The sequence below is a fragment of the Gallus gallus genome, chromosome 15 (genome assembly GCF_016699485.2).
Source record: "Gallus gallus isolate bGalGal1 chromosome 15, bGalGal1.mat.broiler.GRCg7b, whole genome shotgun sequence".
NCBI classification, from domain to species: Eukaryota; Metazoa; Chordata; class Aves; order Galliformes; family Phasianidae; genus Gallus; species Gallus gallus.
Window position 1 is genome coordinate 4,446,436 of NC_052546.1, and position 23,950 is coordinate 4,470,385.

The window sequence follows — 23,950 nt, forward strand, 5'->3', positions numbered from 1 at the left end:
AGTCATTCCTCTATCAGACGACGGCGTATCTCCAGAGCGAATGGTACGTTCAGGAGAGGAGTTTAGAAGTCTTTATGTAAATGGGAGCTGTTTGCTGAATGCTCCCAGTCCTGCAGGGAGCCCAGCAGCACACCAAGGTCAGAGCAGCCCTATAGGTGCACCTGCTGCTCCAGCCTAGCAAGGGCACATCTGCATTTACTCTCACCGGCAGAGAAACACCATCCCATAAGCGTGTTTTCATCAGCATTATAATTGAGGCTTCTCATTTCCTTTGCTCTCCCCGGTACTTAATGGCAAAAGAACACATTCTGTGGTTAAAAATTGGTATTGCTATAAAGCAGCATAATAATGACATCCTTCCTCAAACCACAGCTCCCAAAGGCTCCTCGCAAGATGGCTTAATCGAAAATGATAGTTAATAGGTGCTTCAGCATTTTCATTAGTGCCTTCACCTCCTTAGCTTTAGTTTTCAAGGAGATAAAAAGAAAATAAGCATAAACTGTTCTAAAAAGTCACTGAAGCTCCCAGGCCAGTGCTTGTGAGTCAAAGCAGGCCAACAGAGGGGGATTTTTAAACTCTCATTCCTCTTTTTATTATATGTCTTTTACAAATAAGCTTGCTTTATCCTTTATCCTCTTCGGGCAGACATGGGAGAGTCAGATCTATACTCAATATCCACCTTCCACAGAAAAAAACTCACTCTAAGAGGGCGTGTGTGGTTTTTTTTTTTCTTTAATGTAAAACCTAGAATTCAATTTTTAGGTCTCTCAAATACCTCCCGATGCTGATAAACAGGAACATAATCCAAGCAAAATAAGCGTCTTGAATCCTCACAGCTAAACTCCAATTTCTGTGCAAATTTCCAGCGTTGCCCTTCAGTCCCAAGAGCTGCATGTTGCACAGCAGATAGGAAAGGCAGCGACCTGATCTGCTCTGCTGAGTACATAACGTGTCATGGAGCACTGCTGAGGAAGGTGCAGAATTAGCCATTGCAACACCTCCGTGATCAATGGCAAAAACCACAGGGCTCTCCCCAGCCACCCAGCAGGGCTCCAAGCCCTGACATTTGCTTTAGCAGCGCTTGCTTTCTAAGTGTTAATTTGCTCGTGCAGCATTTAACAGCTCCAGAACAGCAGCAAAGCATGGCAGGTTGGAATCAGAAGCCCAAGTACCTCCTTATTTCTCCTACCTATCCCGCAAGGACCTCCTGGCAGCAAATAACAAAAGGGAACCAGCATGGCCTGATTTTTGGATGGTGCTGTGAGGAGCCAGGGGTTGGACTCGGCGATCCTTATTGGTCCCTTCCAACACCCATACAGCCCACAGTCCCTAGCTAATCCCACAAAGCAACATTTTCCACGTCCATTTGCACGAGGGAGATCCCGTTCTGCACTTCTGTGACTCATGCTCTCCTTGGTTGTCACGGGATTTGGTTGAGCAACATAACAACCACAGATACAGGCTCGTACAGTGCAGAACAAGGACTCGTACAACCTAGGACAGCAAGCAGATGCAACATGGCAGCCCGTTCCATAGGAAAAGCGTGACATTATTAGTTAATCCTGCCCTTGCATATGGCATTACAAGAGCACAGCTGTGTATGCGAACCCATAGGACAAGACGGGATGGCTGGTGGTGGGCATGCAGGATGCTTTACCAACATGCAACAGCATCCCTCCCCAGCACCAATAAATATATAAACAGGATTTCATACTTCCTCAAAACGGATTTCAGCTTTGGCTATGCCCTATGCCACCCACCTTCTGTAACCACTTTCCATTCAATTTAGTGCAGTACGATAAACATAAGCAAGGCCTTCATGCTATCCTCATACCACTGGACGACCCTGGCTGGCATCACGGCTCAGATAGCTCTAAACTGCCTCACTGAGATGGTAATTCCCTCTGCTCAGACAGAAGGAAGAAAAACTGTTGCACCTGCTGTTGCGGGTGAGGACTGGAAATACGTCAGCTTCATTGAGACCAATCCTGCAAACCAGTGCCAGAAATGCCATCCCACCCAACATACCGCATGCTGACCCATGGAAACACACGAGGACTTACTGCAGACCACGACATTAAAGCATTTGAGTTAGCACAGAGAATCACCCTCAAAAGGGTGAGCAGAAGTGGGACAAAACCAGCGACGACCAAACTTTCCGTTGCTTGCACCTGCTGCCAGCCAAACACCGGCACGCATCCCACCTCCCCAGGGTTTTGTCTTTCTATAGGGCACTTACAGGACAAGCAGGAAGGAAACTCCAAATATCACGAGGAGCCACCCGAGGCCAGCTGGGATAAAAGGGACACAGCAGTGCCTGCTCCTCCAGCACCCCATGCCAGGACAGCGCCAAACACTGCCTGCATGCACCACGCGGTCCTACACGCCATGCATGATCCGTAGGGCTGCACGCACACCGTTACCTGGGGACACGTCGGGAACTGCTACCAAGGTAACACGGACAGGAATACAGAGCAGCCAGGGGAGCACCGCTGCCAGAAACACGGCGCCTTTCCTCGGGTTATGTTTCCATTTCCTCCCTCATAACCTCCTTGGTTATTAACATATCAAATATTGCGTTTCTGTAATTTGACATCTTTTGCATTTTTTTGGAGAACTAAGATCCAAGGTTTTCATAGCTACGCTGAAAGAAAGAAATTCTCATTACCGACGAGGAACCGAAGGCTGAGAGATTTCTTACACAAGGGCTCTCCAGAGGAGACATATTTTTGTGAGTCAACAGCATATGTCGCTCTCAGAAAATACCGCATCTGAATGAGATATTTCCCCCGCTCCTTTTATTTAACGAACAAACAGAACCAATCCTCTGCACGTCCCCTCGCAGCACTGCCTGGTGAGGCAGCAGTTAAGCCAGCGCTCAAACTTCTCCACGACAGGCAGAGCGTTTCCTGACACTGCCACAGGTCTGGGGGGAATGGATGCGCAGGGCAAACAAAAGGATTTATTTCCCTTCTTATCATAAGATGACAATCCAGGAGCCCAGCAAACCCTGAAAAAGAAGTCTCTGGAGGATGGTCTCAAACAGAAATGAGCCCGGGCACCACTGCTGCTGTTTTGCTGATGGCATTTATATCCCCACCACGACGAGCAAAGGGAAGACTGGGTCCCGGGGGGGGAGAGGGGCAAGGCTTGGTCAGGGAGTACATGGAGAGCTCTCCCACCTGCAGCCCCCATCCCACACACCCACCTCACACAATGCCTCCTGCATCATTCATACCATTGCTTTCCAACGTTATCCTTGAAAAGGCAGAACCAACAGAGGGAGTGGGGCAAGAGAGGCGAGGTGGAACTGCTGGGACCAGGCAGTGTCCACACCCATGACCATCCCTGAGGTGGCAGTGGGAGATGGGGACACCAAGATGAAAACCTGGTCACTGTGTGCTGTGGCTGCTGTGCAACACCACAGAAGAGAAACTAACATTTGTCTCCACTTCCCCATCATGTATCTGAAAGGCTTGAAGTCATCCCCAAGGCATCCAACAAGGGATGCACATTTGCTGTATGTTTGTGAGTGGAAAATGAAAGCTCTCTGAGAACCATCTCCAAATACCAACATTGCACAAATGCTGTACCAATAGCACTGCATCTATACATATCTAATGTCCCTGGGCTCCAAACCACGTAGTGAAAGTAAAATCAGCAAGCAGAGGTATGCCAAGCACCTCCCTTCCAGACGCGGGGTAAATGCAAAGAGTGTTCTATTCCCATATCCCTATTTTGCTCAGAACCGATCGCACAGCCGTTTCACTCCAACTCGAGACCAACCAACACAGAGCAGGACACTTTGTGCTCAACGCTCAATGACATCCATACATTCATGAACCAACCCAACCACCACTCAATGCGATGCAAAGTGTTTGGCAGTCAATAGCCGCGAGCATCGATCCCTGAGAGCAGTATTCCCCGGCCCCAGCCCCCCCAGCAGCCTCTGCCTGCACAGCTCCACGGTCACCACCATCTCCCCCAGTCAATGCCATCGATGGGGCTGCAGATGGAAGCCCAGCATGCGGCCGTGGTGCCCACAGGGGTTGCTCAGCAGTGCTGCCTGCACCCCGCCAAAGGAGAGGTTTGGGCAGCAAGCAAACCACAAGCAGGGAGAGGCACGAGGAACTGCTGCGTGCAAAATAAACAGTGAGTGCTCCGCCTTTTCTAAGAGGTTCGTAGAGATTTAAGTCCACTGGTTATTATTAAAGGTGACCTGCAACGAGCAGAACAAATCTTCAGCTTCTGCGTTGTGGCCAAATAGCCCCAAACCTACGTTTGGGAAAGGAACAGCTTCTCAGGCCCTGCTGTGCATCTGCTGTGTGCGAGCAGTGGGATCCTGCCCGGTGCCTTCAGCGCTGCGGGGCCGCACGCACAGCGTCACTGTGGGGCCATGCATGTCCCAGCAATGCCTCATGGGCACCGCCTGAGCATCCCCGTGTCAAACGCTGTCAGAGCAGCTGGGTCCTCAACTAATAGCTGTCAATCTCCATTTGTCTGTAATGCCGCGAAGAGGGCTTTTATATTCCTCCTAGAGATACGGAGCAGGCACTCTGATTTGGCTTTAAATGAAAGCATGAGATAATGTTGGCTGCCGGTAAACCTCAAAGACAGCATTTAAACAGCATCAGAAACATTCACAAAGACAAGAAAGAGGCGCCTTCGGGCCGCTAGACCTTCAACTCTGCGACCCACATCCCACAAACTTCTTAAGCATGCTGCAGGGCCCACGTCCATCAGCACTGCCATCCCCCAGCAGGACCACGCTTGGGCAGAGGAAGCTATGGAAATCTGACGGTATAAGGCATGCCATTCTCTTAGTGATTATTTTACTGTTATTATTTGGAGGAGGAGCCCTGGGATGCATGGCCACAGCTCCTTCACTGCAGTCCCTGCCCGCAGGCCAAGGATGGCACTGCTCAGCACCTTTCTCCTGCAGATTGCAGGGCAGTTCTAAAAAGCACCAGGTGTGGAAAGGTGCTGGTAGGAAGTACGGTTAAAACAAAACGACCAAAACCCTCTAGGTGAAAACCTAAAGTGCAGCAAAGCGATGGAATTGGATGCAGCCCTCCAGCTTCACCAGCCCTGTCGCTTCTCTTCTCCCCTGAAGTTAAATTGAGGCAATTTCCATGAATATGTTAAATTGGCAGGAAAAACTCAGAGCAAAGAACAGCTTGTTTCTGCTTTGGAAATCCCTCTCTCAGCCTCATCGGGGTCCTTGCCAGTACCCAGCATCTCCTCCGCCATTAAGTTACGCTCTGTGTTAGCAGAAACCCTCACTGAAAAGAAAAAGCCATCAGTAATGACTCAGCCCTCATTGCAGGGTCACTTATGGGGACTTCAGCTGCCCATCACAGTGTGACCGAGGTCCCCAGGCTGCCCGTATGGACCCCACAGGTGCTGATCTGCTGAAATCAAAGCAACGTCCAGGCTGGGGTTTTCAGGAGATGGGAAGATGTAATGCTGCCTAAAAGGACCCCCAGGTTCTGCTGCTGGGATGGGCACACCGGCACGTGCCTCTGCTTTATTACATTAATCAGCAGCCGTTCAGCTCTCACCATCACGCAGCTCTCTGACGGTGTCCCCAAGCTGAAGTGACACACAGAGGTCTCCCCCTGCTCCTCTTCCCCATTTGATTTCCTGTTCCCACAAAGGCATGCCCATAAAAAAAACTGCTTCATTATTATTTTATCCTCTTTTCCTTCAAGACACAGCCTCGGGAATACGTTTTGTTGTGGAGCTTTTCTGCCTTGGCAGTGATGGGTGTTACTCACCACTCGTGTCACACCCAGCTGCTCACCTTTGCTACAACCGCAATTATTTTAACGGGAATGGCAGAAATAAATTGGGGAGAAAAATAACAGCAACTTTCCGGTTGGGTTTCCAAACTGAGATCTGACCTCACACACACCACGTGCAGATGCTAATGTTAAAACCCAACTGAGCTTGTCCTGCGTGGAGAACAGAGCTCAGTGTGCCACAGTGGGACCCAAAAGGCTCAGAGCTCAGCCCAGCCACGTCTCCCTGCCCATCACAGCCCACCCCAGCCAGGGCAGCACCAGGCACACAGGGCAGGGACAGAAATACAGCAGCAGACACATGGATATCATCTCCCCACTCTCCAGCAAACACTCCGGAGCACCCCATGCAGCTGGAGCATCCCAGCCCCCTGGGGAGACTGGGGAGGGGGGGGGCAGACCCAGGGCACAGAGTTCTTTCATTTGCAGCATCTGGCTCCTTGGCAGGCTCCTCGGGCTATTCTGTCCATAGCTGTTAAGCTGTCTCTAGCTCTGCTTCACGAGTTTGCTGCTTTTGGCATGTAGCAGTCCCTTCTCATCTTCCCAGTCCATTATTTTGGCTGCATGTTGCTCTTAGAGCACGGGAATCAGACCACTCGCATCACTCTCTAAGAGCCAAAATAAGCAATACCCACGATGCTCTTACAACACAAGCGCTTGTTTTACTTCCCAGCCACACTCAGGAGTCCACGGCCGCTCTTGTGAAGCACCGTGCACTTGCAGTTCCACTGCAACCACTAACACACTGTGGGCAATCGTACCCCAGGGGTCCCCAACACCACGGAGAGGGCTCTGCATCCCCACCAGCGGAAGGTGGCAGCTGGAGGCCTGGGACAACCAACAGGAGCAGCTCAGGCATTCCCAAACCTGGGAACGTCTTTATGGGAAAACACCCTTCACCCCCTTCCCTTGCTTTTGGGGGCAGACTTACAGCTTCTCTGTCCCCGTGCAGGAGCAAAGAGAGACCAACACAAGTGGTGCAGCCAAGGGTACTGCCATGAATGGTTTGAGTTGGAAGGGACCTCTAAAGGCCATCTGCTCCCACTCCCCTGCAGTGCACAGGGACACCCACAGCTCCATCAGATGCTCAGAGCCCCATCCAGCCTGACCTTGAGTGCTCCTCTCCCAGATCACTGCAGGGACCCACAGGATCATCCATCCTGGGACTCAGGGCACATTTATCCCTCCCGAAGGAATAATCCCATAAAGGAGAAATTACAACAGATCTCAGAGCATTTACATGCATTTCCATAACCATTCATAACGATTCCCAGACAGCAGCCTTCATTAAGCTGGAGCAGAGGCTGAGAGCACCAATTAGCAGCAGAAGCATTAAAGAAGAAGGATGGAAACCATAGCCAGCCTGCCTGGCTTTGCTGGAAGCAGCACGGGTCGGCACTGGGGAGGCAGAGCATGCTGGTCAGGACACAGAACCAGCTCAGGTCCCACAGAGGAAAAAGAACAACTTCTTTTTCCCCCCATTCTCTTTACTATTGAGCAGATTCCTTAGCTTTACGCTGTGCAGTCCTGTCAATGGACCATGGCAGCATGACCCTGCTGCTCAGCTCCCACATAGAGCAGCAAAGTCACTGACTTTGACCCCTTCCTGCAGATGCAATCTGCTCAGCCCCATTAGAAGCTTGATCAAGTTCAGCCTCAAACTGGCAGCAAAGACGCTCACCAATGCAACATACAAACCAAGAGAAAAGATCAAATCAGCTATTTAAAGGATAACTGTTATGGATTTTTGTTTTTCTAAGAGCCACGAGCAATTATTTTTGAGCACAGAGATCTTAGCCATTCGTTTATCCCAAAAATAAAAGTGGGAGAAAGAGGAAATGATTGCTTTTTCATTATTTGTCAGGCTGCCGGCACTGAAACAAAGTCAGAGGGCTGCCAGGAGATCTCCTTTGATCCAAGTAAGAATCGTCCTCAAACATTTCAAACCCACAGGGGAAAAAAAAAAAAAAAAAGTCAAATCTTTCCACCACGATTCTAAAGATAAATACCTGAGCAACAAAAGCAGCCCTCCTCCCACGTGCACAGGATGCTGCTGCTCACCCCAAGCACCGAGGCTTTAATAAGATGCTGTTGAGGTGAACCAAAACCGGACCAGGAACAGTCAAGCCCGACATCATCATTCACAGCGAGTTAGAGATATTAATATATATATATATATATATATATATATATATATATATATATATATATATATATATATATAAAAGATTCTACATCAGGAACCAATTTACTTTTGCTGCTCCACAGAGCAATCATGCCCCAGGACCTGCAGCTAAATGGCTGGAGCTCACAAAACTGGAACAGCAAAGGCAGCGGCAGAGAACTTGAATAGCTTATGAAATTCAATTGAAATTGATGGTTGGGAAAGGGAAACATTTAACACCCTGCCAGTTTAACGTCAGAGCACACACGTGTGCACGCATACACGGACTGAGAAAGGTGGGAGCTTGTCTTCTGCATGCTTACACGCCCATGACCCCACAGTGCTCAGGGAGGCAGCCAGCACCTTCCTGCAGCACTTTAGCCAACACTTTGGTATTTCAGCAGCCCAGACCCCCCCTCTATGGGAACCTTTAACACAGAATCCATCCTGAGTGCATCGCTGCCTTCACAGCCTGCAAGGCTGGGAGCCCACATGCATGCAGCTGCAGCATCCCCACTGCTGGGGAGGTGGGAGCGCACCGCCGGCTGCTGCTGTGCCTTCAGGCACGGATCGCTTCGATACGGAGCCCATCTCTGATGAGCAGCAGAGGAGAACTGTTGACAGGGGCGTGCTTCTCTATCAACTCAAAAAATATCGCTTTGCGGAGTATTTTCACAGCTCAGCAGAAGGTGGAAGGAAAGACAATATTACAACCGCGCAGGAAAGAAGAATATAAGTCATGATAATTTGCTTACAGTCGTTTTCTTGTTGGTTTGACCTTCTTAGATGAGGCCCCCAACTGGTTCCCCCTCTGACTCAGACAGCAAACCTCACGTCAATGGAGTAAAATAGTCAGGATTGGGTTCCCACTCCCAACTCCTCCAGGACCCCCCAGTGCTTGCTGGGGTTGGCATCAGTGCTGTGATCACAGCAGGCGCTCAGCCACGTGGAGGCAGAACTCTCCTCCATAGCACTGCCCGTTGGTTCACACAGGTGAGAACCAAGCAGCCTGTGTGCTCTGCGCCCTCGCAGTTAACGGGAAAGGAAATGCACAAATAAACTGGGATTGTAAAAATAAAACAACACTCCTGGACTGAGGTAGTGCCTGGAGCAAACTCTTACAAGCAAATTAAAGCCTCTGAATATTGTGGCTTCTAATGCAAACGCAGCCAAGCCACCGAAGCAGGGAATGCACCCACATAACACAACAGCCACTGCAAGAGACAGGCAGGCATTCACCGCCCAGGAAGCACCCCCTGCCACTGATGGCACAGGTCATGCAGCAGATGCGGGCTACCCCAAAACCAATGGCAATCTGTTGTTTCCTATAGTAATTTTTTTAGTTTGGTACAGTTTCTATTTGTCAAAAGGTACTTTTTTAAATTAAAAAAAAAAAAGCCAAGCAAAGTCCCCCAGACTCTGAGCACGTTAATGGGCTTCGGATTTTGCCCGTTCTCTACATTAAAGCAAGAAACCTGCAGCATTTTTGTTTCTTTAAACACCAGGGGGCTGATTACTGTGCAGTGAGCTCAGGTTCCTCCCACCAAGCAGACAGATGGGCTGCTGCTCTGCAACCCCTCCACCGCAGGGCTGAGCTCAGCTGCCGGCGGGGGGCCGCTCCCCTGCCTGGGGGACCTTCAGCCCTAACCCTAATTGCCAGCGGTGGGAGACTCACTAATGGCCCCGAGCACATCGGGGCACCTCCGTTCTGATGGGGAAACATGGGGTCAGGAGGAGAGCTGGAGCAGGGTGCTGAGCACCAATGGGCTCCGTAGGAACCCACTGCTGGTCTCCATCCCCCTGCAGCCCTCAGCCATGCCCCCCTGCACAGCCCTGCATTAACCCTGTGTTATTCACCCCTGCTCATCCCCAGGGAACAGCAGCGAAGCAGAGGAGGAAGCAGGCAATTCCCCGTCATCTGAAAGCTCGCTTTCTAAATCAAATCAATTTTTCTAACGTAATTTGCCTAATCTAAATCACTGACCCATGCATTTTCTCACAATCCTTTGACAAGAGCTGCACCAATTGACGCAAAGCTACAACACTTCAACCAGACCAATTCATAGGAGCCTTTGGAGGAATTCTTTCATCGCTGTAATTAATTCTTTAAGTACCACAGTGGGATGCTCAGAATTCAAACCCAGTCCGAGGAGTAATGATTACACTAATAGGAGAAGCTGTGAAGTAAATAAATGCAAGGGCCCCGCTGGAAGAGAGAGCTTTCGTGGGAGATAACGGCAGGACGTGGTCCTGCACACCGACTGGGGCACAGCTCACACCAGTGAGATCGTCACAGCTCCGAGGGCACTGCACGTGCAGATGGCTTTTGCTGTGCGTGATGTGGATGGCTCTGAAAGGCTGCCACTGCTGAACGGCTCTGCAGCACTGCCCCTGAAAGGACAGCCCTGCTCCCCGCCTGCCAGGGCCGGGAGCTGACTTCAGCCATAAGAACATCACCTCCCCTCTCACCCTGTGCCAAAGACTTCCCGTAACTCTTCTAACGGGGCAGAACCCCACTTTGCTCCTCATGCCCATGGGCACTGTGCCCCCAGCATGTGGACTGCAGCCCGGCAGCACCTGCTCTCGTCCCCCTCTGGGAGCTACAGATGGAAGAATGAATCACATTTGAAAAGGGGAAAAAAAAAAATGCCTCAACTGCAATAAAATTCAAGTTGCCGTATGTTTCACTTGCTTCTTCCTTTCTTAATGATGGAGTTGGACCTTTCTTTGCACCAATATCTATACTGGTAATAACTTTCAGCGGGCTACTCCTAAGCAAAAGACAGAAAATGAGTAACTGAGCTGCATTAAAAAAAAAAAAAAGAGGAGGAAACCTTTTGTACATTAATTCTCGTGGCTGTCAGAGATGAGGATTTAATGACGTTAATAACTAAGCTGCTCCGTTACTTCCAAATGCCTTGGAGGAGAATGCCTGTGTGCAAGATGAGTGCCAATGCGACGGCCACCTCTGCACCTGTGGAGCACAATCCACAGCTCAGCACAACCAGCACCACCAGCATTCCCAGCCCTCAGCCTTTGTTCTGCCAACAGCCTCCACCTGGGAACGCACGCACAGCCCAGGCTCACTGCTCCTCCCAGAGCAGCTCCGGCTCCTGTAACCATTGGTCCCATTCTGTGACAGTAAACGGATCAAGCGGGAGGCTGGGCTGCTTTTGAAACTGAACAAACTGATGGTCTATAAAGGACGGTGTTTACGTTGCCTCTCAGCAGACTGCTGACACGCACGTCTCTCTCGCCATTTCATCGCCCAAAGTTGGGAAGAAAGCGTTTTTTTAGAGAAAAAATAGTAATAATAAAGGGAGAAAGTGCACTCGAATCTGGAGCACATCATAAATTCATGAAGCTTCCTGAACGCTGTCAGAAATCAAACACGTTTACGTAAACAAAGAAAAGCTGAAAGTGTGCAGCAAGAGGATTTCGGGATAGCGTGGAAGAAACGTTAATATTTGCACTGCAGCTCAGCCTGCAGCCCAACCTGTGCGAGCAGGAAACCCTTCCAGGGAGCGCTCCGTGCATCAGAGGGCCCTTCCCATCACTTCCAGCATCCCAGCCGGGAAAGGGAATTCACAGGGAAAGGGGACAAATGGGGATCCCCCACGCCACCAAAGGAGCAGGTCCCAGCACAGGGCAGGTCAGCGGGGGGCTGATCTCTCCTCCGTGAGATGCACAGGGGATGGGGATAAAAGCTGGAGGAGGGAGGACAGGGACGCCCGCAGCCACAGCAACTCACGTCACAGCACGAGAAGTGCACGGAACGCATCTCACTGCCACGCTAAGCTGCCTTAAACATGGAGCTAACGGCGCGCGGGGCGAGCGCTGCGGAGCCCCTATCATCCCCTGTAATAATACAGCGCATTAATTGGACTGTATTGATTTGTTTTTTAATGCAACTGTTTTGGCATCCAAACCTCGGGAGGAATCTATCGATCGGCTGCAGTCAGGTGTCAGCGCGTGGAGCTCTGCAACCCAGCCTCACGAGCCGGAGAAAAGCAAGCAGAACCCGGGGCAGTGCGGGCTCCTCCCCCCAGTGCCCAGGTCACAGCGTTGCCCCCACGGTGCCCAAACACACGGCAGCTTCACCGCCTGCACAGCAGCTGCTGGAGGTTCGCACAGACTGAAAGCAGAAGCCAAACGCCTGAAATGCACTGCCCTGATGGGTGTCAGAGCCGGAGGCGGCAGTGATGTCAGGCTGACCCCAGCGCCCCTCAGCCACATCCATTGGAGGTCTGAACGGGCAGAACGCTGAAACTTGCACTGACGTGCAGAAAACAGCCCTCAACTCCAGGGCTGCGCTCTGCAAACCTGTTGTGCAGCAGCCAGCACAGCTGCTCCTCGTTGCTCCTGACGAGCCTCACCACAACATGGAGGCACCCGTTATGCAAAGCAACACGGGGACAAACGCCCCAAAGCACGCACACCGCCCGCCCCACACCTCTCCTGGGGTCTGAACGCGGCGCCCGGATCCCTCCTGGAGAACTTTGGACCAATGGGTGGCTGTGGCCTCAGGCCTCGCGGCCGGAGCACGACCTCCAGCAGCCGCCCTGCGCTGAGGCCGCGGCAGCGCACCCGGCTCAGCCCCATAGGAGCCGCGGCTCACACAGGTGTCTGCGGCACGCGCCCACCGCCTGCTGTGCGCGCAGAGCCCACACCCGCAGGGCACAGCACGGCCCGGCGGGGGGCCCGCAGCCGCAGCCCGCTCCCAGGCGGCTTTCCATATGCTGAAGCACTCGGAGCCGTGCTGGAAGCATTACACCCACAGCCCGATCTCACCATGGTAGCTGCCCACACAGGAGGAGAGGGGGAACAGCAAAGAAAAGATTACCATTAACGTGGCAAAGCAATAAAAAAAAAGAAAAAAAAAAAAAACCAAGAAAAAGAACACATTCCTTCGCTGCTTTTAACTCTCTCCTCGGTTAAACGCAGAGCACTCGGAGCGGAGCATCGCAGCGCCCGCGGGAAAGCATCGCTGTGCCCACCGCCCGCTCGGGCTCGGTGGGATCCCCGTCACACCTCGGGCAGGGAAAGGGCCCGTTGTGCCCCACAGGAACCCTCCCCACACATCGCTTCTCCCCGTCCCGCAGTCCCTCCCCGCGCCCCTCCGCTCTGTTTCCCCCCCCGGGTTCGTTGGGAAGTTTCCCCGTGCCGCGGCCGAGCAGAGCGCCGCGCGACTGCAGCCCCGCTGTTCTGTAACCGCCCGGCTCCGAGCGGCTGTGGCGGGCGGACGGCACGGAGCTGCTCCGGGAGCTCCTTCGGAACCAGGAGCGGGGGCTGAAAGCGCAGAGGGGAAGCGTAGGAGGCTTTAACCCCCCCACCCCCCCGCCCCCCCGCCAAGGGCCCGACCCTACCCGCGTAACCCCGATTTCATTACAAGTAATTACCAGAAACCCCTCAACAGCAGCTGAAGAGCGCGTTCCCGGAGCGCTCCCCACAGCCCCCTCCCCAGCGCTCGCGGACCCCCAACTCCTCCCCCCCACCTCCCGGTGCCCCCCGACCCGGAGCGGGCAGCGCAAAGAACCGCGTTCAGAAAAGCAAAGTGGGGAGAGGGGGGGAAATGAGAGAGAAGGAGGGTTGGGGATAAAATTAAGAAAGAAGAAATAATAAAAGAAGAAGAAATAATAAGAAGGGAAGAGTTGCCGGGTCGCGGCGGAGGGGTTACCTCGGCAGAGGAGCAGCAGCGGCGGCAGGAGCAGCGCGGGGCCCGGGGGGAGCATCCTCCTCGCTCCATGCCCAGAAGTAGTCATGGTGCTGATTTATGGGCGCGGGGCGGGCGGGGGCCGGGGGTGTCGCGGCGCCGCCGGTAACCACTCCCCCGCCGCTCCCCCGCTCGGGAGCCCCGCCGGGGGTGGGGATGGGGTTGGGGTTGGGGTTGGGGACGGGGAGGGGGGCGCGGCCCCACCGCCCCGCTCTCACCGCCGCATGGCCGCCGCCGCCCCCCGCGCACCTGCGGGGACGGGACGCTGCGCGAGGGCTCCGCGCGCGCCCCTCGCCCGCCCCGCGCCCCTCCCCACCGCCCGCCCGCCCCGGGGCCCGCCCGAGGCCGCTGCCCCCGGGGCCCGGCCGGATCCCCCCGAGCGGCGGCGGCGGCGGGGCTGCCCCGGGCGGCCCGAGCGGCGCGGAGAGGAGAGAGCGGAGCGCCGTGGGGCGGAGGGAAGAGCGCGGCTCCCCCCTCGCGGCCGCCGCCGTCACTGCGCGGGGCCGCCGGGCCGGGAGGGGCGCGAAGGGGTGTGCCGAGCTGAGGGCGAAGAGACGGGAGAGGCGTTCTGCAAAGAGCGGCGCGAAGGGGGTTTGCAAACGGCCCCGCGAAGCGGCGCGCGCGGGAGTTTGCAAAGAGCCGCGCAAAAAAGGCGCTGCCAAACAACGCGCCGCCCGCGGAGCTCCGCGGAGGGGCGCTTTGCAAAGAGCGGCGCGAAGGGATTCGCGAAGGGGCGCGCGGAGGAACGCGGACAGCGGTCAGCAAAGGGCGTCCCGGAGGGCGGGCGTGCAGAGAGCGGCACGGCGGGGAGCGGCCCCGCACCTCTGCACCTGAACGCCGCGCTGCTGGAGCGCAGGTGGCGGTGACGGGCAGCGCTGCAGCCCTTTGGGAAGCCGCTGCTGAGATTGCCGTCAATCCGGCAAGGTAAAACGGGAGAGTAACTAAAGAGAGCGTCCGTCTGGGCTCCTCCCCAGCTTTGCGAAGAGGTCCCCGAGCACGCTTTTCCGTTGCACCTGCTGTCCTCTGCTTTGCAATCGGCGCCGCTCCTATGAACGCGGTGCCAAATTGCAGCCTCCTGTTTTACTGCTGCACCCAAACAGGGCGATGTGGCTGCGAGGGGAGGCCTCTTCAGCATGCGGCTCATAAAGCATCCTTTGGTTATCCCGTCTTTATTTGCCCTAATAGCTGGTCGTAAAACCCGCTTTTAAGGAAATAATTGTGTACGGAAGAATCAGCCGCACGCCACGGAGATGCTGATATTTGCATAATTACGAGGAGCCTGATTTTATCTCTCGGCTTTGTCAAAACAAAGAGGAGCGATCCCACACCACGTTCCTGATGCCCTCGAACCAACCGGAACACGCAGCCCTTAACTCCAACGCGGCTGGGCTCGGGGGTTCGCACACGGTTTGAGCCGCGAGGTCTCCCTGCTCTCTGCCCACGGCTGGGGCAGCCCAGCTCTGCTCCCCGGTGGCAAAGAAGCACAGATGCTCAGCGAGGGGCTCTGTGCTTCTCTGGCTCCACAGCAGGTGGAGCGGATACGGGTTTAATCAGCACCTCGATCAGATCCAGCTGCTCTTCTTCACAGGGCTCCATCCTTATTAAGAATTAACTTTGCATCAGGAGCACGCCGTGCTGTCACCTGTGCTGCTCGGTGCCAGCAGGTGGGTGGGAGGGCACGAACAGCACAGAGCCCCAGGGGAGGGCCGGGAGGTGTTCCAGGCCGGGCCAGCATCGACAGAGAAAAGGGATCCACTCGGTGCAAGCCCAGGCGGGCAGCACTTCGCACCCTCATCCTCAGAAATGCAGGTCTGCCTCTGTAATGAGAAGGAGAGCCTCCTGCCACCGGGAGCACTGCAAAAATTAATGGACATTACGGCTGTAACTACTCGAATCGAATGCAAACCCGCGTGTGGCGCGGCCCTTTTGCAATGTTAGCAGCTTGTTACGGCCCTGTTTACAGCTGTCCCTGCCTGATCTGAGCCCAGCAGGAATGAAGCTAATAGAAAGCGAGCAAAGTGAATTAGGAGCAGAGAAGCAGTGAGCGCTGCGCGTCCCCCTGCAGCCACACGGGGAGATTTGTCGTTCAGACGGCACGGAGCGCTCCGCTCCCCTCCGGCGAGCAAAGAGCCCGGCTGGAAGGCTGCGGTGGCACCGAAGGGACAGCACAGCCCCGGGTCAGGCAGGGGAGGGCTGATGGCTCCGAGCACAGCCCCACTCCGAGGGGAGCTCTGTGGGGGGGAGAGCTCACCCCGACCATTCCTCCTTCGTGGTGGGGGAGCTGCGGGGAGAGCTGAGGGCACAGCGCTGCTGGGGGTGCTGCTCGGGCAGTGCCTGCGAGGTGTCTGAACACAGCGCTCGTTGGGATGCAGAGCAGATAAGGAGAGCTGAGGGCAAAGGGTCCCCCGCACGCTCTGCTCTGCGGGACAGGGGCTCCCAGGCACAAAACTATTGATTTTCGCCTCTACTTTAAACAAATGAATGGGGAAATTTCCACTCCTTGGAGCAGGAGATGCTCTGCATATTTATGTTATTGTTCACCGATGGGAAAAAAGAAAAAGTGCCATAAATGCACATATTTGGTGACCCAATTTGAGTGGCTCATTACAATCAGATCAAGCTAATTGCCAGCCTTGTATTTCATTTGGCAACTTGTTAAGCTAATTGAACAAAATAAAACTAATGAACAATTATAATGAAGTTTATAATTAGACCATTGGAAAAACTCAGTGTGAGAATGTTTAAGGCATAATGAATGTTGGGGAGGCGTGGGGGAGGGGGAGGGCAGGGATGCCAAATGCTCCTTCCCAGGCCTGGAGGTGGTGGTGTGTCACTGCTCCCACATCACATCAATACAGCCTAATATTAACGACATCCACGCCCTTCGTGTACACACATGGCATTTAGCAACCCTAAAGTCAGGGCTGAGCAGGGCTGTTAGAGAGGCAGCTGAGAGCCGGGCGTTGTGCATGGCAGCACAAGGAGCTCAGCACGTCTCATCCCCGTTAGGACAGGGCTGTTGTGCTGAAGGAGCACTCTGCATCCCAGCAAAACGATGCTTTGCTCCGCACAGAAGCGCAGTGCCAGGTAGGAGCCAGGGAAACAAACCAGGAGGAACAGAAAGAGTGGGAGACGGGGGAGTGATTGCACAGCAATGCAATGGGGCGGCACCAAGCACAGCTGGAGCAGCGATCCCAGCGCACAGCAGCCTCCTTGTGCTGCCCCAGGCTTCTCCTTCCTCAGTTCCCCGTCCCCCCACAGCAGCACGGCTCAGCAAGCAGGAATAAACCCTAAAGCAAAGCGTGAAACAGGCCCCACGATGCTGGATAACTGGAGCCATTTACAGTCCTGCTTGGCATTTGCATTAAAGAACAAACCCTGTACGAGAACCTCTCTCCGTGCTTTACACTCCTGCATTAATTCATGAAGTGTCGTGTATCTAGCGTATTTCATTATACATAAGGACCAGGCCAATTAAAACCCTCAGCTGAGTACAGCAGCAGCACAGCCAGGCCGGCACAGCCAGGCCCACGGAGGCACGGAGCCTCAGCTCAGCTCCCCTCCTGCAAGCAGGTTATTTCAGTCCAGCATTACCTTTCTGTAGCTAACAGCAGCTGGAGAGGCATCACCCCCTGCTGCTCAGCCCCACAGTCCAGTGGGAATGTTAGCCTGCATCAACCACTTCTGCCTTGAAAACGCTACAGGAAAGGGAATGGCACTGACAGAGGGAACTTTTGAGAGCAGATTCCTTAGCAGTGTGAACCTCTGTGCGTTCCTGAATATGCTGTCATAATCATTAAGAACCCTGAGGAGCACGGTTTTTTCTATGGGACCTCATTGTTTCGGCCAGAACCTCAGGCAGAACGCTGATAACCCTCCTGAACTTTGCAAAAGCACTCATCAAAAGCATTAGGATGAGAATTAAGGTCTCGTAATTATGAAGTACAAGGCCCAATTCATTCTTTGCTAACATGCTGCAGAACAACAATGGCTCAGCAATAGCACGCCAGGATTCCCCCCCCACACACACTGCTCTGTCCCCAAACTCCGTGGCTGGGAAGGATTCCTCCGACCCACAGAACCGTGAGGAGAATTGCAGGGATAGCTGAGGCTGCAGTGTGAGTGCTGGGGGCATTCTACAGCTCTGCAGCTGAAGTTGTTCCAAGATGCCCTCAGACCCACTAACAGCATTTCAGGAGCTGTTTCCCACTCCTTTGCACACTGATTCACTCCTGCTTTGCATGCAGCCCATGCAGAGCAAGGTGCTCCAGCTGACACCGAGCAGCTCATCAATGGGGCGCGTGCTATCAGCAGCTTGGCCACGCTGCACCAAGGCTGTGCATTTCTGCTACAACACACAGGACAGCATTTAGCTTCTTTCTGGTGACCCTACAGACCCTCAAGCCCTGCAGTTCCATCTCAGGATGGAGCCGTCACACTCCACTAACATAGTTTAATTTTACCTTAATGCTCATTTGCCTGTGTGACTGACTGCTCTGCCTTGCCAACAGTGTCCTTCTCACTATGCATGCTCTGAACAAAAGACACCAACAGCCCCAGGGAAGGTGGACTCCAGCAGGCAGTTACCTTTGTTTTTGAATTTGCAATTCACACACCCGATTTCTCTTTTGCACATAACTTCTATCAGCTCCATCCTGCTTGGGCAGTTGTGTGCTTGCTCGTTTTCTTTGGAACCACTGCTACCTATGGAAATTAACTGAAATCAGAAGGCAGTGTGAGGGAAAGTAGCCTGAGAGGAGCTGACAACAGCACATTTCTAAGAGGGGAGCAATAAAACTGTGAGTCAAGGACAAATGGATGGGGCCATGCAGCTCTATGGAGGTGCTCTCAAATTCGCAGAGGACTGCCTGAGAAAAGCCCCCAGCTGTGGTACTGCTGCTCTGATGTTCCCTCTGTTGAACACTTATGCCAGAGGCTTACAGTGATCTGCAGTGAGCTCTCTGCATGCCACACGTGCCACAGGTATCTCTATTTTCCAAGCAAAGCACTGCAAACCCCAGATTGGGAATAGACAGCACACACAACGGGATACACACTGACAGCCCAAAGGCAGCAGATCTTTGGACAGAAGACCTGAGCTCGCAAAAATCCTCTTGAAACAGCATTTGCTCCCTATTTCCCTATGTTTGATCACAGTTTCCTTATGCCCAGGCTCTGAAGAGAGCACAGCTAGCTTATAGCTGTAGATGGGGAGCAGGAAAGCTATGTTCTCTGCTTTTCATTGCCAGCTGATGAGCTGCCTCTATCTTTCCAGGCATTCTGAACTACCCACATCTGGTCAGAGCACAGCTGTGTTCAGAGCTGTGTTGCAGTACCCAAAGAAGGTACGCAAAGGTCGCTTGCATTTCTCTTTGCTTACCTTTAGTGTACATTGGTTCTTTGGAGGACAAGAGTGGGGACAGGAGGAGCTGGCCTCAGGAAGCCCAGACAACAGCCAGCTCTGCCTCCACCTCCTCCAGGAGCACCTCACCCCTCCTTCTCCCCTCATCTCCATCAGCTGCATCCCCAGCACTTCTGAAACTCAGTTCTTTGAAACCAGGTGAGGCACTCAGAGGGCACTGTCTGCAGAGCACACAGTTTGTATCACCTGTCAAGGCTTAACAGCTAGCAGGTCATTTCCAGCACACAGAACACACACACACACACACGTACATATATATAATATACACACACACACCCCTTTTGCCTGTTAATATAGTCTGGGAACAACTTTGTACAGTCTGACATTTGCAGATCAAATTAGATCTGTTAAAGCTTTCTATGATTTTTCCAGCATGATATAGGATTAAAAAAACAGCCTCCAGGCACTGTATATGTTTTTAGCATATCTGTGCTTCTAAACTATCTTTAATTAATGAAATATCCCCAAATTACTTATTAATAAGGGTCTGTGGGCTTTGTAAACTGCAGACATTTTGCATGAATTAAAGAACAATATAATGAAGTTTTAATGAATACAAAGTCACAGTTAATGTAAAATTTATATATAGCATGCCAGAGGGGAAAGGAATTTAAAAATACTTTTAATCATAGGTTATTGGCAGCTGAATAGCTCACTTTTATACTTTCCTAACGGGTGCTTGGTATTTATGTGCTAGCATTCATCACGCCAGCATCTATACTGTCCAACTTGGTACAGTTCAAAAAGTCAAATGGAAACCAACTCATTTAAAGACTCATTTGCTAATGAGGCACTTCTGAGCCCTGCAGTGGGTGTGGAGCTGCTGCCCACAATGGCTGCGTTCTTCAGATTGTCACCGAGGGGCACTTTCACCCTTAGTGAATGAACAGCCACACTTGATGAGCTCTGCAGCAGCATTCAGTTACCAGAGCTGGCTGTAATGTGCCACTGGGAGAGGAAACTACAATTCACATTGACTACCTGCATCACCACCACCAACCCCTTGATTCTGCCCTTCCACACAGACATACCCGTTAGCAACATTAATGTATTGCAGCCTGCAACTCCTTCCCAAACTGCCACCAGGTACACGTGCAGCACGTTTCCTTCTCCTCCTGTTTACCTGTGACCTTCTAAACAAGTCAGCCATGCATACACAGCCAGCACCCACGTTGGCTTGTCTTGGGCTCTGCACCAGAAAGAAATAGGATAAAACTTTCAGAGAACAAACACTTTGCTGTGGGACAGACTTGGCTTAAACCCATTAAAACCAACAGCAGAAATTAAGCTACAAATGGTTCCATGACAACCAATTTAAAGAAAATTAAGACAATAGCTGAGTGAAAGTGTAAACAAATATATTATATATATATAAAGGATCAATTTATTTTAATTAACTCTATTACTGTTGAACGCATTCAACACAATCATAAGGACATCCATTATTTTAATGCATTAAATACTTAACCCACAAAATTCAAATAGTGCAGGAGATGCTGACTGCCAGAGGTTCGGTACAACTGCTGCCATTGTATTTTCCTTGTGGGAAAAGAAAACAACGTTTTAGTGCTTCCATTTTACTATGCTCACTATGGCATTTTTCCCTTTATAAACTGGAAGGGCACAGAGCTACAAAACCTTTTAGTCTTTCACTTTCACGGTGACATTTAGTAAAAAAAAATGTTACAAAACCATCAGCTTTTAATAAATGAACACACTGGAATCCTTCAGCTAAATAACAGTGGATTGGTGCCAGTAAAGAACTTCAAAACAAGGAGGTAAATGCTGCCTCCAACTGCAGTGATGTTAAACTCAGAGTAATGGCAGTCAATTCTCTGGACAGAACCCAGAGCTACGCAGGGAATACAGCAGAGATCGCTCCTCCACCTTCGGAATCCCCTGAAGTCAATGAACAAAGAGCTTAAAACAACAAGAGAGTTCCATCACACAACAGAGCAGCAGTTACCTTCAGGAGTGCCAGCAGCTATTTCAGGCCTGGAATTATTCTGAGTCAATCAGATAGATTAAGTGCATTATGATTTGGCTATATAAAAACATGTAGGTGCACAGGACACATAGGGTGCTTCTGTGTTTCACAGACAAGTAGTTACAACTGCTGCACCTTCCTTGCAGGTGGCTCTAAAATGCATACATTGGAAAAGAAAAATATTAAAAACCCAGTTTCTTTTTTTAAAACAGGAACATTTTATGAAAGAAATATTCTATCATCAACTGTAACATCTGCTAATGGTGCTCCCATTTGATGGGCTACTGGTTGGGATCTAACCAGAAACAACACATTTGTCATATATATATATAAAAACCAGAACAGGCAGGTTCCTCCTTCCAGGCTGGAAAAAACTCCAGGACGTATGGCATATTGAAGCAATAAAAGGGAGCTAAGCTTTACCCAAGCCTTTCATAATGCACTTCACGAGATATTTCTTTTTCTTTTAAAAGAACCACTGGTATTAAATAGAGCTTTTTCTTTACATACAGTATTGGTATATACAAAACAAACACAGAACAAAGACAGATGCATAAAACAACCCTTAAACACGTGGCTTCAGAAATTCTGAAGCTCAGGAATATTTTGGTAGAGGTCCAAAGTCTCTGGGTTTGAGAAAGCTCCCCGCTGCTCTACTTCTTTCCCCGCGATTATTTGCTTCACGGCCACTTCCACTTTCTTCCCATTTATCGTATACTGAAAAACAAAGCCAGCAGTGACAGGATTACACTTTTCACGTAGTAGCTTCATGGAAAGATTAATAAGAACGCCCACCACCTATCTAAGAACCCGGCCACAGTGCAGCCTCACGCCTTCCCTTTTCTGCTACATTTGATCGGTGTTTATCAGGTCAGGATGGGACTATGAAAATGTGCACAAAGAGCCCACAGTGTTTTTGAACACCCAGAGATCTCCTGAAAAACAATGCTTTGTATTACTGAAGCGATGAGCACTGCAGCACAGCTGTACTATTTCCACCAGTAGGCAATGGCAGTATAAAGTCAGGATTAGACAGGTTTTTATCCCCCATCAGAAAATACAGTTCTATAAGTAGCAGGAAATAGAAAGAGGTTTCCTTTCCAAGCAAAGCCTTCAAAGAAAGATAGGAGACAGCTTTGATGTTTTTACCACTGGAATATTTACCTGAAATGTAATTAAAATTCACTCCATTTTAAATTCAGTCAAAGTGTGAACTAATTAATGATCTAAGCAGGCTCTCCTGAGGGACAGACCATCATAAACACTTCACTGCCATCAACTTTATGCTGTACATCCAAGTGATTTATGCAGCTTACAAGTTCAACATTTCATGCAGAAGCTAAACCACAGCCTGGAAAATCTAACCCTCACCATTTGTCAGATGCAGGGACTTCTACACTCATGTTATGACAACATTTTAAAGCTAATGCTATTGGAGAAGAGTGGCTTGACACACAAAAAACCCAACAGATGAGATCCAGATTGCTGTGTATTATGGAAGTTGGCAGTCCTATGCCCTGGACTATATCCACATAGAAACCTCACTGGCAGCTGGATGAGGTATCAGAACACAATGTGATTGGTCTGAAGCCTCAAACCTATGTGCATGTGGCCTCGAGACAAGCACAGCCTGCATCCCCATCCTGCAATAAGCTGTCCATAGAGCTGTTGAGGAGGCTGCTGCAGTATCAGAGAGGACTGGGTAAGATACTCTTCCCAAATAAGAGTTCGTACAGCAAAGAGGAGTAGGGTAGAGTACTACAGCTCACAACTCCAGAAGGCTGAGCATGCTGTACCTTTAGCTGTACATTTTTCCTCTCTCCCTTTCACAAGCAGAAAGATTTTTAGTTATCGCTACTGGGAAGACAGTGATAGAGTTACATTTTAAATGGCTAAACAGATATGCAGGTGAAACGGTTTACTAAACGATTTTATAACGCTCGGTGCTCTCAGCTTTCATAAGGATGTCATTTGAAACTGGAAAACAGAAACAAACCAAGCTTATGGGTAGCATGAAAAGCTTAAGTTAAATTACCTTCCTAATATTTTCCTTTAAAAGACGTTAAGTATATATTACTGAGAAAAAGCAGCTCGTATATTTATAAACTGAAAATGGGCATTTTTAGGTATTGTTAAAAAAAACAAAAACACGCTTAGCTGAAAAGGAGATGAAATGATGTTGCTAGGCAACATAGACAAACTATTTATAAAGCTCGAATACACTTTTGAGATGCTAAAATTTCCATGCATGTGGGCTTGAAGAGCAATGACAACTGCTCCTTAATTACTATTCAAGGTGACAAAGAAAAAAAGTAGGCAGCATTTTTCATGACATACCGGAATGCCTTTGGTTTCTAGAATGAGGCTTGGAACATGCCTGGCAGAAAGTGCTACACGGATTGCATCTCGAATTCTTTTCACCAGATCCTCGCTGAACACATGGTTTGAAGCCATCTTCAAGAAGAGTATCACCCTTTCCTCCCCATCCTTGTTGTACTGAGGGACACAGAGGCTATCAGAAACCTCCTCAAAGGCTTCAACTGGAAATCAAAGAGAGTCATTTTTTAGTACGTGCGTTCAGAATAAAACAAAAACATGATTTCTGTAATTGCAAAAGCAAGTATTACTTCCTGAGATGTACAAAGGGAAAGCAGACTTCCTGGCCAGGTAATTCTGCAAGTCTTGCCTCCAGGAGCTTTGACATTCTACCTCTTGCTCGGGTGAAGTTTTAAGGGCCGCTTGCATGTAGGCCCAGGACAACAAAATGCTACAACTTCTGGAACCGATGATGCTTTTTTACACAGAACTATTGCCTTTGGTTTTTCCCCCAGTCTCCAGTTGCTGCTTAGACAGAAATCTAACA

At 50.9% G+C, this 23,950-nt stretch overlaps 2 protein-coding genes across 5 annotated transcripts in view; both read right to left on the reverse strand.

Moving 5' to 3' along the window:
* The window catches only part of TMEM132B (transmembrane protein 132B), a 186,483-nt gene extending 166,190 nt beyond the window's left edge, over positions 1 to 20,293 (reverse strand). Inside the window, exons 1-3 of one of the 4 annotated variants that reach the window (XM_025155604.2) lie at positions 20,132 to 20,293; positions 19,059 to 19,261; positions 18,266 to 18,395 (exon numbers count right to left, since the gene is read on the reverse strand). In XM_025155604.2, coding sequence (XP_025011372.2) covers positions 18,266 to 18,395; positions 19,059 to 19,202 — 274 coding nt within the window. In that variant the 5' untranslated portion in view covers positions 19,203 to 19,261; positions 20,132 to 20,293. Of the gene's footprint in view, positions 1 to 2,239; positions 2,768 to 13,642; positions 13,747 to 18,265; positions 18,396 to 19,058; positions 19,262 to 20,131 lie in introns of those variants that run through there. The other 3 variants (XM_025155606.2, XM_015275628.4, XM_040648343.2) reach the window with 3 other exon arrangements.
* The window catches only part of AACS (acetoacetyl-CoA synthetase), a 38,266-nt gene continuing 33,827 nt past the window's right edge, over positions 19,512 to 23,950 (reverse strand). Inside the window, exons 17-18 of the mRNA NM_001006184.2 lie at positions 23,425 to 23,627; positions 19,512 to 21,804 (exon numbers count right to left, since the gene is read on the reverse strand). Coding sequence (NP_001006184.2) covers positions 21,667 to 21,804; positions 23,425 to 23,627 — 341 coding nt within the window. The 3' untranslated portion in view covers positions 19,512 to 21,666. The remainder of the gene's footprint in view (positions 21,805 to 23,424; positions 23,628 to 23,950) is intronic.